Raw genomic sequence first — 12,920 nt, 5'->3', positions numbered from 1 at the left:
AGAATTTGACCACCCATGCTCAAGCCTAAGCCAAACTCAGTCCCATCTGAAAACTGGACCTCATGGTAATTCTAAACTCAAAGGTCTGTAGTGCTGCAGTACTTAGGAGAAGCTCGTGCTTAATGCACATAAACCAACTCTAAGTCTCCATTCAGAGATGTTGGGGTAAGCACTCTTGCTGCCTACCTCCTTGCATGATGTCCTTTGCCATGTCACTATGCTTAAGGCGGCCCTGGCCAGTCACCAGTGTCATGTTCTTAGATGCCCCATCCTCCAGAATCATGAGTAAAACAGTTCTACACTTTATAAAGAATCTGAGGTACTGAGAAACAGCAAATGGACTCAGACACAAGTTATACAATTCTTAAAGTATTCATCTAATTTAATCTGCTATATTTTTCATACGTATCTAAAATGTATGGAAAGGACTATTCTTAACTTTGGAGCTACTATTGCTAAGTGGCTTACACTGGATGGATAGCCACATGAATTTCAGTGCCTAACATATGAGAGTGAGATGGTATAAATTTAGGGTCTTTTACAGTATTGTTTAGTTAGTGAACAATTAATTTAATTAAATATTAATTTAAATGCAAAATTTTAAAAATTGAACCATTTTTCAAATTTTAAGAGACCAGGCTGGGCTCAAACTCACAGAGATCCTCCTGTTTCTGCCTCACAAGAGCTGGGATTAAAGGCATGCACCACCACCACCTGGCTTAATACTTCTTTGTTTTTTCGAGTTTTTCTGTTTTGTTTTGTAGTCTGTTTTTTTCAAAACAGGGTTTCTCTGTGGTTTTGGAGGCCGGCCTGGAACTTACTCTGTAGCCCAGGCTGGCCTCAAATTCAGAGATCCATCTGCCTCTGCCTCCCGAGTGCTGGGATTAAAGGCATGTGCTACCAATGCCAAGCGGCTTAATACTTCTTTTAAAGCCTTCTAAAACTATTAATTGTCATACTGGTCATAAAAGTCAGAAGAAGAAATTATCTTGACCTGAATACTCAAAACAGGAACATTTGAATGATGTGTCAATTGATTTTTTTTCTTAATTGTTAAAACCGTCAAATTTTTACTATTTGTCTGCAATAAGGGAATATTGCTTATTGATTTCTCTCTGAGCAACAGACTGAAAATAAACAAAAGTAACACCGAGTGCTCCCGGAATGGTCTAGGCTGGGAAATGACCCTAATTTAGTGACTTCTCTGTCTCTGTACCATTCTCTATGCACTTCAGCATGCTTCCATTCCAGAAGACTTCAGAGCTATTCCAGTGTTTTATTTTCTCACCCCACCCCCATAGAATTTCACGGTGTAGCTCTGGCTGTGCTTGAATTCTATGTGCAAAACCAGGCTAGCCTTGAACTCAGAGATCAGCTGGCCTCTACTTTGAGATTCCAGCTTCTTTTCTGCAGGTATAAGCCTGCCCAACCTTTACTGCATGCTGTCTGTCATCCAAAGCCCAAATCCCCCAGAGGCAAGGCACTTCCTGACACATCAGGAGCCACAGTGGCATCTTTAAACCTTCCAAAACAGGTTACCAGCATCTGCCAACACATCCTTTCCGGCTAAGGAAAGCCGGGCTATACCAGCAAAACTCCCACTGAGAACCTGGCACTTCATAACAATACATGATGCCTGGATGGGCACAGCCATACATCCCTCACGCCTGTCCCTCACACCTTGCTGTCTTAGATAAGACAATGGGAAGCAGAGACCCAAGGTCAAATTGTTCTTCTTGATGGTTCTAACCAAAACTGATTCCCCACAAGTGAAGGAGAAAGAATGGGAGGTGGGAGCTAGTTTGACTATGCTAAACTTAAACAAAAAGGCATCTCCACCACACTGCCAACTCCCAGCATCCGCTAAAGGCATCTCCAGCCACAGCAACCAATCGTACTCCCTATTTGCTAAATAAGGCTCATTGACCTTTTACACTTCAACAGTTCTCAGAGAGTGGGCCATAACTCTTTACACTTATAACCCACCATTGTTTCTCGTCTAACTTCCTGAGATGCCTGTACTTCAAAACTACTGTCTGGCCAGTATTTCTTCTGATGTTCCGGTCAGTTTTAAGGACTTTTTCAAAATGAAAACAGATGGAGACAGTTAGGTCTGGAATCGCTGCAAGTCCCTCACCAATGCACTCACGGGAATGATCACCAGAAAACAGAGACATCCAGGGTGCTCAAATGTCTCTTATTAAAGAAACAAGTAAATGCTGGCAGCTGACAATGACTAACCATGACATAAAGCAAAGCTCCTAACCATAAAGTAAAATGACAGAAGGGGAATAAGTAATGCTGCAGCTGTAGGGGTCCACCGCCCTCTTCTGACTTCTGTAGACCCCCCCCCACAGAGAGAGAGAGAGAATATATAGATACTTTTTTTTTAAAGAAATAAGTATTTCCTAATTTAAACTTTTGAGTGGGAATAGAGCTGGGTTTTATTAGGGGGTGGGGAGTAGGGAATAGAGATAACACAAACAGGAGAATTCCACCTCCATCCACAGACCTGGAACAAAGAACCCATCCCACTTGCTTGGGGGGAAATGGGCCCTGGAGGCAGGGAGAGGAGGGAGGCTGGTCCAGGACCCACCTTGTAGTAGTCATAGAGAAGGCCCAGGGCGGCAGCGCTGTCCTCGTCACCATTGATGCTCATCATAGCCTTGGTGGCCGCAGTCAGGGGGTTCTCCAAGTATGACTTCCAGGCTTCATCCTCGCTGGTGTAGGCTCTCCGGGTACTGAAGGGAGGGTCACTGGGCATGGGCACTAAGGCCACTAGTCTTTTGTTACTGTAAGAACAAGAAAAATGCCAGACTCATTATCAGGGAACTTTGCATTTTTTCCCTGATACTATACCCGTCTTGTGGTTACACGGATTTGTGTTCCCCTACAGAAAAGCAGCTTAGGACTGCAATGGCTGCCCGCTGCACTTAGGAATACTCAGCTTACATCTTCACTGAGCATGAAGAGTGGTGATGACTTTTATACAGGGCAGCGTAGGGAAAGGCCTCAGTGATCATGGTGCTGACTGCTCTTCCCAGACCCAGGTTCAGTTCTCAACACCCATCTGTAACTATAGCAAGCAGTCACTCTGTAGCCTCCTCAGGAACTCCACTCACATGGCACATATAAGCACATAAATCCCCTCAGACACTCAGACAGACAGACAGACACACAGACACACACAACACAACACAAAGGCAGTGGTGGTACAAGCTTTAATCCCAGCACTCAGGAGGCTGGTTTGATCTCTGTGAGTTCAAGGCCAGCCTGGTCTATAGAGTTCCAGAACAGGACAGGCTCCAAACGCTACAGAAAAAACCCTGTCTGGAAAAATAAAAACAAACAAAAGAAAAGGTTTTTGTTTTGTTTTGTTTTGTTTTTGTTTTATTTTATGGCTAGATCGTGACACTCTCCTTAAAACTTGGTTTTCTGTATCTAATCATTCTGAACAATTTAATTATTCTTCATTAATGAAAACTAGAAAGGAAGCCTGTAAGAGTAATTTTCCTTAAACTAAATTCTAATTTCAAACATTAGTTACATAAAATCAATAGGTTAATGAGTGAAATAGTCTTTTCAAATTTAATCTTGCTTGAAGTTCCTAGGAAATTATAGACCAATCTAAATCACTTAGTAAGAAGCGCAACATAAGCTACTTGGCAAACACAACACAATAATACGGGTGACACTGTGCAATGAGCCATGGAGGGGTGTGATGAGACGAGCCCTACATAGGAATCCCTTTTGCTATAGATTCTACTGGGTTAAGATGATTCGGAAGCATTAGGTTAGGAATGAGGAGACTAAGGGATGCCTGGGGAATTTCTCCAAGAGACAGTGAGTGCTAACCAGGTCAACCTTGTGCAGAGCAGCACAAAGGCAAAGTCTATGGCAAATGTGACAATGACAAATATCCAAAGACCATGACAGTCCTCTGCAGCTCCCCATGGAGGAACCCAAAGACACAGTAACAGAGTCTAGAGAAACAGTCACTAACTTCTTGGCCCTTTTTTCTTATTCATTGAAAGGGAACCAAAGCGGAACAATGATGGGGATGTCCTTTTGTATGTATGTTTCTCCTACTGGTTGGTGAATAAAACACTGTTTTGCCAACAGAGGCAGAAAGATAGGTAGGACTAGGAGATAAGGAGAATGGGGGGGGGGGGAGCAGAGAGGTGCCAGGAGAGACAACATGTAGAGACCGGGAGGAAAGGATGCACGAGGCATTCTCTGGTAAGATAGGGCCTTGTAGAAATCCATAGATTAGTAGTTATGGGTTAATAATTAAGACAGAGCTAACCAGTAAGAAGCCCTAACCATCAGTCAACAGTTTTATAAATAATATAAGTCTCTGTGTTTTTATTTGGGGTCCAAGGGCAGTGAGACCAGGTGGAAAAGAACCTCCAGTCACAGAACGACACTGTATTCAAGCAACACCTACAGTCACCTAACACAGATAGGTGGTAACAACAACAATCAATGAAAGTTGAGCCACCAAGACCTTCTGGTGGCCATCAAGTTCCAAAGACGGCCCCTTACAATCTCCTGACAGTCAGTGTTGTTGGCTCACTTTGTGATGGAGGCCGGGTATGAACTTCTAAGGAGCAGTGCACTATTAAAGGTCCTTTGTGTGGTGACACGGAGCCGTACATTCTGCGGGGTCCAAAAGTGACAATTGCGTTGAGAGAATATATTTGAGATGGACTGGCACGGGTGGGCATAGCATTTTGTGACAGTCTCCAGGCCTCTGCTTTGAGCTCTCTGTGGCGGAGCTTCATAGAAGTCACTAGAAAGAACACTGACTCTATGAAGTGAGAAAATGCCTGCTAATGAAGAGCTGCTGTGGTGACAGAGGGACACGGGCTCTGGAGGCCAAGTGCTTGTTCAGGAGCCCACTGTGACGGAGAACTGAGTGATGCCTGTGTCTTTTTCTCCTGTCTTAAGTAGGGTTAGCCATGCCTGCCTGTCTCACACTATCGTGCAAATCACTGATAACTGGGCCCTGGGAGGATGCAGTGCTGAGAATAAATGGCATTGCTACCAGCATACTCGGCAGGGTTCCTATCAGTTTCTGTACCTTTCAGGCTTCATTGAAGTTATAATTTATGAATAGTAAAAAATTACCACCAATTCCATAGGATTTGTTGAGGGTCCAACAGGTGACACTTGTGCTATTGAACACGAAGCCATGTACAGGACTGCCACTGTCACCCACAGGGTCTAGCCAAAGCCTGGAGAGCCACCTTGCAGGAGTGAGGAGTATGAGAAGGAAATCCAGGACAGAAAGACAAGGAGATACCTGCTGATCCTTGATGACAGAGGCAGAGGAAGCATTTTATTTTAAACTAATAATATTTCATCATTCAGAATGTATTATTCTTATAATAGAAGTATGTTTATATTCATTCTGGAAAGACCAATAAGGGGAAAAAACTTTTTTTTGGTTTGTTTGTTTGTTTGTTTTTGTTATTTTTCTAGACAGGATTTCTCTGTGGCTTTGGAGACTATCCTGGAACTAGCTCTTATAGACCAGGCTGGTCTCGAATTCACAGAGATCCGCCTGCCTCTGCCTCCCGAGTGCTGGAACTAAAGGCATGTCCCACCACTGTCCAGCCAAAACTTCTCTTTTTCTTAAAAAGCAAAACAAGCTTCTGTAAAGCAAAGAACATGGTCAACAAGGCAAAATGGCTCCCTACAGAATGGAAAAAGATCTTCAACACCCCCACATCTGACAGAGGGCTGGTCTCCAAAACATACAAAAAACTCAAGAAACTAGACATCAATCTACTAAATAATCCAATTTAAAAATGGGGTACAGATCTAAACAGAGAATTCTCTCAACAGAACAAACTCAAATGTTGGAAAGACACTTAAGGAAATGCTCAACACCTTTAGTCATCAGGGAGATTCCGTCTTACACTGATCAGAATGGCTAAAATAAAAAACACCAATGACAGCTTATGCTGGAAAGGATGTGGAGAAAGGGGAACATTCCTCCATTGCTGGTAGGAGCCCAAACTTGTACAGCTGCTGTGGAAATCAGAATGGCAATTTCTCAGAAAATTAGGGATCAATCTACCTCAAAGACCCTGCAATACCACTGTTGGACACATACCCAAAGGAGGCGCATTCACACCACAAGGACACTTGCTCAACTATTATTTGTAATAGCCAGATCTTGAAAACAACCTAGATGCCCTTCAACTGCAGAATGGATAAAGAAAATGTGGTATATTTCCACAATGGAGTACTACTCAGCATTAAAAAACAACGAAATCCTAAAATTTGCAGGCACATGGATAGAACTAGAAAAAAAAATTTAAAAAACCTCCTGAGTAAGATAACAGAAAACCAGAAAGACAAATATAGTATGTTCTCACTCATGAGTGGAAACCAGACATAAAACAAATGATACGCAGCCTACAATCCATAACCCCAGAGAAGCTTGAACCCTCTTCCAGAAACAGATGGAAGCAGATGCAGAAATTCACAACTAACGAATGGGCCAAGCTCCTGGAGTAAAATCAATGTGACGGAGGAGTAATAATAAGAACAAAGGAATCAAGACCATGATGGGGAAACCCACAGAATCAGCTGACCCAAGCTAGTGAGAAATCACTGACTCAGATCTGACAAGTCAGGAACCTGCAGAAGACCAAACTAGACTCCCTTAATATAGGTGACAATGGTGTGACAGGGACAGTATATGAGGCCACGCGCAGTGGGTCCAAGACCTAACACTAATGCACAAACTGACTTAGTGCAGCCCATTCTATATGGAGAGATACCTTGCCCAGCCTAGACACAGGGGTATGGGGGGTGGAGAGATGCCTTCATCCTGCCTCAACAAGATGATGGGATACTTAGTAGACTTCCTAGGGGGAGACCTTACCCTCTTTAAGAGGCAGATGGGAGGTGGAGGGGAGTGGGGAGAAGCAGGAGGAGGAGGGAAAGGGAACTGGGATTGGAATGTAAAAAATAAATAAAAGCAAAACAAATCCAAAGCATTTCCACTTTGTAGAAAATGACTGATGGCAGAATGTAAATTATACGTGCAGGCTTGGAAGGTTCTTCAGAAGCAATGACCTGGGGTAGAAGCCCAGAGAACTGGGGTCCCAGGCTGTGATGGTGCCACCCTCCCCAACCAGTTTATTTTGGCTACCCTTGTGTATATTTTCACTCAGAGAGTGGGACAAAAAAAATGAAGTCATTCTCAAGAGTCACTGAGTGCAGCGAAGACTCAGAAAAAGGTTCCAGAATTCAAACATTGAGGCATGGTTTCGGGTGTGTCTTCCATTTGCACCATCGTAAGGAAGAAAACTCTAAGGTTAAAGTATCATATCCTAGAAAGCCATGTCTGCAATAGCCTACCATAGGAAGGAATAAACTGTGAGGGCAAATCCTATTTCATTCTTCAGAAGCTACACACAGTCTTTCTGATGCAGAACACCGTAAAATGAAGTTTGAGCTGAGAAACGGCACCATCTCTGTGATAAGCTGAGAAGAAAAATGTAGTTACTACTACAGAGAAATTAAAGTGCGTAGAACAGCATTTGCCAGCTAGAAATGTTCTTTTCTGGTGTGTGTGTGTGTGTGTGTGTGTGTGTGTGTGTGTGTGTGAAATCCTAATGAGTTTTACAACCATTCCCTGTGAAAGACAACTCAGTCAATTTTATCGAGACTCCTCTCTGAAGCCCTGGCAGGCTTGGAACTATCGTGAACTCAGAGCTCCACCTGCCTCTGCCTCCAATCTGCTGGGATTAAAGGTGGTACCACCAACACCTGGTGCTTCAGTGGATTTGAGCGTCTTTGGTGAAGCCTCGGGGTTCACAATCCAGGTGGCCTCTGAGCAAATATGAACTTGACCTCTGGGTCCCTCTTTGAGGAAAACCAAATGAAAGCAAGCAGGAGAACATCACAGCAAAGCTCGGGCCACTCACACCACCTTGTTTCCTCTGGCTCATTACTGTGTTCTGTGTACACCAGGCAGGCAGCGAGGCTGGGACCTGAGTCCGGGCTGGGCTGCGGTGATAGAAGTCACAGTGTCAACTGAGACCTGAGGCAGCCAGCTACCAGACTCTGACCCACTGCCAGGAATGACCTCCCCTCCCCCATCAGATTCTCACCCCTGCCAGGGTCGGACCCCCACCCCCCATCAGGGCCATTCCCCACTGCCAGGGAGGCCCCCCACCTCCCACCCCCATCAGGGACATTGTGCCCTGTCTTGGACAGCCCCCCAGGGACAGCATCTCCCTGCCTCGGAGGAGTTAGGAGATCTTCATGCAGCCTAAGATGCGGGACTCAGGAAACTTAACCCTTGTCATATTCACCTCGAAAATGACATGTCCATTTTAAATCAGTCACCAACGTCCCTCCTGACAGCTTTCATCTTAGCCCTCCAGGCCATTCTCACTAATCTCTCCAGAATGCCCCTCCTCTTCAAACCGGTGGGAATCTGCTGCAATAATCTTCATGGGACACCATTTTCTAGAATGTAGTTTGAGTCTAGATTGCCTAGATCAGGTCCAAACCCCAACTGGTATTTATTCTCACTATCTAGCCCCAGTTTAGCTGCCAAATGTGTGTCTTCTACTTGCTTAATGTGGGAAAATTAAACCGTTATCTGCCACGCCTAGAAGGTCCCATCTTTCCTCTGGGCCTTAGAGCATCCTCCCTCCCTTCTTCCCCTTCCCCCTTCCTCTCTCCCCTCCCCCCCTTCAGAATATATTTCAGGAGTACCCATTTAGTCCCTCAGTTTCCTTTCACCAAGAGCTCCCAAAGTGTGTGTATTATTTATTACATAATCTACCTGTAAGTTTTCTTTTCCCAAAGATTGCCAACAACACAAAGAGAAGCCACCAAAGATGACGTCAGTCAAGTGGCATTCCCTAAACAAACTGTATAGCCACCTCCACTAGTGGTCCTTCCCGTTAATCTCAGACTACCATAGGTTCCCAGTCCTTTTCAGCATCACCTAGGAAACCACACACCCACCCACACACACACACCCACACACACACACCCACACACATACCCACCCGCCCCCACACACACACACCCACACACACCCACGCACACACACACCCCACACACACACACACGCACCCACCCACGCACCCACACCCACACACACACACCCACACACACCCACCCGCCCCCACACACACCCACGCACACACACACCCACGCACCCACCCACGCACACACACACCCACGCACCCACACACACACACACACGCACCCACACACACACACACACCCCACACACACACCCCACACACCCACCCCCACACACACACCCCCACATACCCACCCCCCCACACACACACCCCACATACCCACGCACCCACCCACACACACCCCACACACACACACCCCACACATACCCACCCACACCCCACACACCCACACACACCCCACACACCCCCACACACCCACCCACACACCCACACACACCCCACACACCCACACACCCCCACGCACCCACACACACACCCACACTTCCTACCAGAAGTGCCAGTTTCCACCTTGTGTTTCTCCCCTGATAAACACATCTAGAAATCCAGATGGACCTTGGACACTTAGGGTAAAGAAACATTTAATACAGACCTTTTAAAACATGCCAGTTATCTGTTTACGGAAAAAACGGACGCAGGAGATGGTGCTGTATTCAGATCCTGGCCCCAGAGCTAACTAGCTGCTACCTATCCACATCTCAATTTCCTGTCTGTGGTAGATAGTCAAATTAAATGGGAGAGATGCATGTGCTGCTTCTAGCAGAGAATCAGGGAGTGGTGGCTTCTAACTTGATGCAAAGATTAGAATGGACAAGATAAGGTGGGGAATCCAAAAAACAAATGTCCAACCACCACCACACCCTTCAAGTCCAGGCCAGCCCTCAGCCTTCCTTACCTCTGTGGATTGTAATACTTCAAGTCCTTGATTTCTCTTTCTTTCTCCCCTCCCCACCCCCGAAACAGGGTTTCCCTGTGTAGCTTTGGAGCCTGTCCTGGAACTCGCTCTTGTAGATCAGGCTGGTGTCTAACTCACAGAGATCCTCCTGCTTCTGCCTCCCAAGTGCTGGGATTTGAATCCTTGATTTATTATATTCACTGCATTAGAAAATCCCTGATTTTTACCTGTAGACTCCCTATGGAACCTGACAGCTTCTCAGCACTCAGCACTCCATAGCTGGTATATTGGTCCAACCACTGCATCCTAACTCCTGGATAGTTCCTTGTCTCTTGGTGGAGGGGTGGGGTGGGGGGTGATGGGGTGGGGGATGGGATGGGGGGTTTCTTCCCAGACAGACTCTCCACTCTTGACTCCTACAATTCACAACTTTAAGGCTTCCCCTCCCACACCGTGCTGGGATCAGTTCATATGAGCAGTAGTTAGCATTATGGTTAAAGTAACAGTTTGTCACTTTAATAGTCAGATCGTGAGTCCATCTCTCCCTGACACCCTTTCCTTTATTCATGAGCTCTGGCCCTATCCTGGTGACCAGCAGAGGGACCAAGGACCACCAACAGCCATAATTCTCCAGTCGCCATCCAGACTCAACTCAGCTGTGACACTGGGTGACAACCTGAGCCAGAACCATTGGAGTAAGTTGTCCCCAGGCTGTAGGGGATGAAATCCAGTTAAAGGCTATTATCTCCTCCTCAGTCTCCCTCCCTGCCCCCTCCTCTCTCCTTCCCAGCCTCCAAGAGGTGAGTTCTCTTCTTGAGGCCCTTGCTGTGGTCTTCATCTCTGTAACAGGCCCACAGCCATGGAGCCAAACTCTACTGAAAACTTAGGAACTGTTTACCACAGTAAACAGCTTACTCCTATGAGCTGACTCCCGGGTGTTTTGTCTGAGAGATGAAAAGCTGACCCATGCACGCCCCTTCAAATCTACAAACCTGCTGATTAGAGTGTGTGCTCCCTGTGCTCCAGCTCGGTCCTCCCCCTGAATCATCCAGAGCTGAAAGGGTTAAAGGATGAAGCTAAAGAGCAGAAACAGAGGGGCAGCAAGATGTCAGAGCAGCAGGAAATGGGAGGGAAAGATGAGGATGTTTTAAATGGGAACGATTTGTTAGGACAGTAACCTGAGGAGTGTGTGCAGGAACCAAACCTAACACGCTCACAGCAGTTATAAAGGACTTTCATGTCCATTTACTTTGCCGTCTTTAGAACAGTTTTTGGTAATGGTGTCACACTATTCTGGAGTGCCTCCCACGAAGGACACCATAACCACGGCAACTCATTAAGGAAAGCATTCAATTGGGGATTGCTTACAGTTTCAGAGGTTAGTCCATTATCGTCATGGTGGGGGGGGTGAAATGATGGCTGCAGCCACTGGAGCGGTGGTTGAGAGCTATATCCTGATCCGTAGGCAGAGAGGAATCTGTCCTGGCACAGGCTTTTGAAAACTCAAAGCCCACCCCCCAGTGACACACTTCCTCCAACAAGGCCACGCCTCCTAATTCTTCTAATCCTATCAAAGAGTTCCACTCACTCCTTGATGACTAAGATTCAAATGCATGAGCCTATGAAGGTCACTCCTATTCAACCACAAGTGTCCTAAGCACCTTACATAAGTGGAATTACTTATTTCCTAAACAACCCTCCTCCTACCATGCTCTTCAGACAGATGAATCAGCAGGTTTCCCCAGGGGCTTGCAGCGGACAGTATGGGACCTGGATTGTAGCCTCTGAAGCAGCTTTCTCCTTTGCCTGCACTTGACTCAGCGCTATTTTTAGAAGGCTACTTCTTAGCTGGGTGTGGTGCAATGTGCCTTTAATCCCAACACTTGGGAGGGAGAGGCAGTTGGATCTCTGAGACCCAGGCCAGCCTGGTCCACAGAGTGAGTTCCAGGACAGCCAGGATTACACAGAGAAACCCTGTCTCCAAAAGAAAAGAAAGGGGAAGGGAGGGGGGGGAAAGGAAGGAGAAAAAATAACAAATTAACAAAGCTAACCAAATATTCAAGCAGGGGAAGAATGTTAGACACAACACACATTAATTGCAGTGCAAGTTACTATATGCAAGTTGAAAGGGGCAAGAAGCGTCTCTAGCAGGAACATATGCATGGTTCCCTTACCTGAAGATACAGTCACTCTCCAAGTAGAGAAATGTCTAAGTGACTGCCTTAACCAAGTAATGAGGGCAGAACTCATAAAACAAAGTGGGAGAAGGTCAAATAACAATGCAGGTGACCGGTGACAACTACACAGGGTAATAACAAGCCGCGAAGCGCCTGTTAGAACACAAAAATAAAAACAAGCAGCTTTGGGATGGAGCTGTGACTTGTCCGGTGCAGCATTGGTTAACGTTGCATATTCAATGGAATATAAATAGAATAAAAGGCCACCCAGGTGTAAGAGCAGGGCTGGATTGAAGGCCCCGCGGGAGGTGATGGCTTTCCCTTTGTGCAACAGGAAGTATTCTTGAGAGCCCTTCCTCTGCTCTACCCAGAAACCTGGTCTCTTCTCAGGGAGTCACATAATCCCCTGATGGCAGACTGAACACTTCCCCACCCCCACCCTCACCTAAGTGCAACACGTCCCTCTGACTCCTTCCAAGGAGAGATTTCTGGAGAATGGCGAGAAGGCTCAGCGGGTAGACACTTTCCTTCAAAACTGTTGGAGTTGGATGCCTCGGCCCCACACAGTGGAGAAAACTGACTGCAAATTGTCCTCAGGCCTCCACAGAGGCGCTGTGGCACACAATAAAGAAAGAGATAGATGACTGATAGGTGGTAGGTAGATGATAGACAGACAGGGTTTCCCAGTGTAAACCAGTCTGGCCTCAAACTCAGAGATTCTCCTGCTTCTGCTGGGATTAAAGGTGTGCACGACCACACCGGGCTAGTGTAACTTAAAATATTAATTTGTTTGTTTGCTTGCTTATTTTGTTTTATTTTTTGAGA

General features: G+C 46.0%; 1 protein-coding gene across 5 annotated transcripts in view; it reads right to left on the bottom strand.

Moving 5' to 3' along the window:
- Grhl2 (grainyhead like transcription factor 2) overlaps nt 1–12,920 on the bottom strand; it is a 115,356-nt gene that overhangs the window by 80,502 nt on the left and 21,934 nt on the right. For 4 of the 5 annotated variants that reach the window (XM_051202743.1, XM_051202744.1, XM_051202745.1 and 1 more), the window contains exon 2: nt 2,597–2,792. In XM_051202743.1, coding sequence (XP_051058700.1) covers nt 2,597–2,792 — 196 coding nt within the window. Of the gene's footprint in view, nt 1–2,596; nt 2,793–11,286; nt 11,308–12,920 lie in introns of those variants that run through there. The other variant, XM_051202747.1, reaches the window with a different exon arrangement.

This window comes from Phodopus roborovskii, unplaced genomic scaffold, assembly GCF_943737965.1.
Source record: "Phodopus roborovskii unplaced genomic scaffold, PHOROB, whole genome shotgun sequence".
NCBI lineage: Eukaryota > Metazoa > Chordata > Mammalia > Rodentia > Cricetidae > Phodopus > Phodopus roborovskii.
This window is presented reverse-complemented; position numbering and strand designations above follow the sequence as displayed.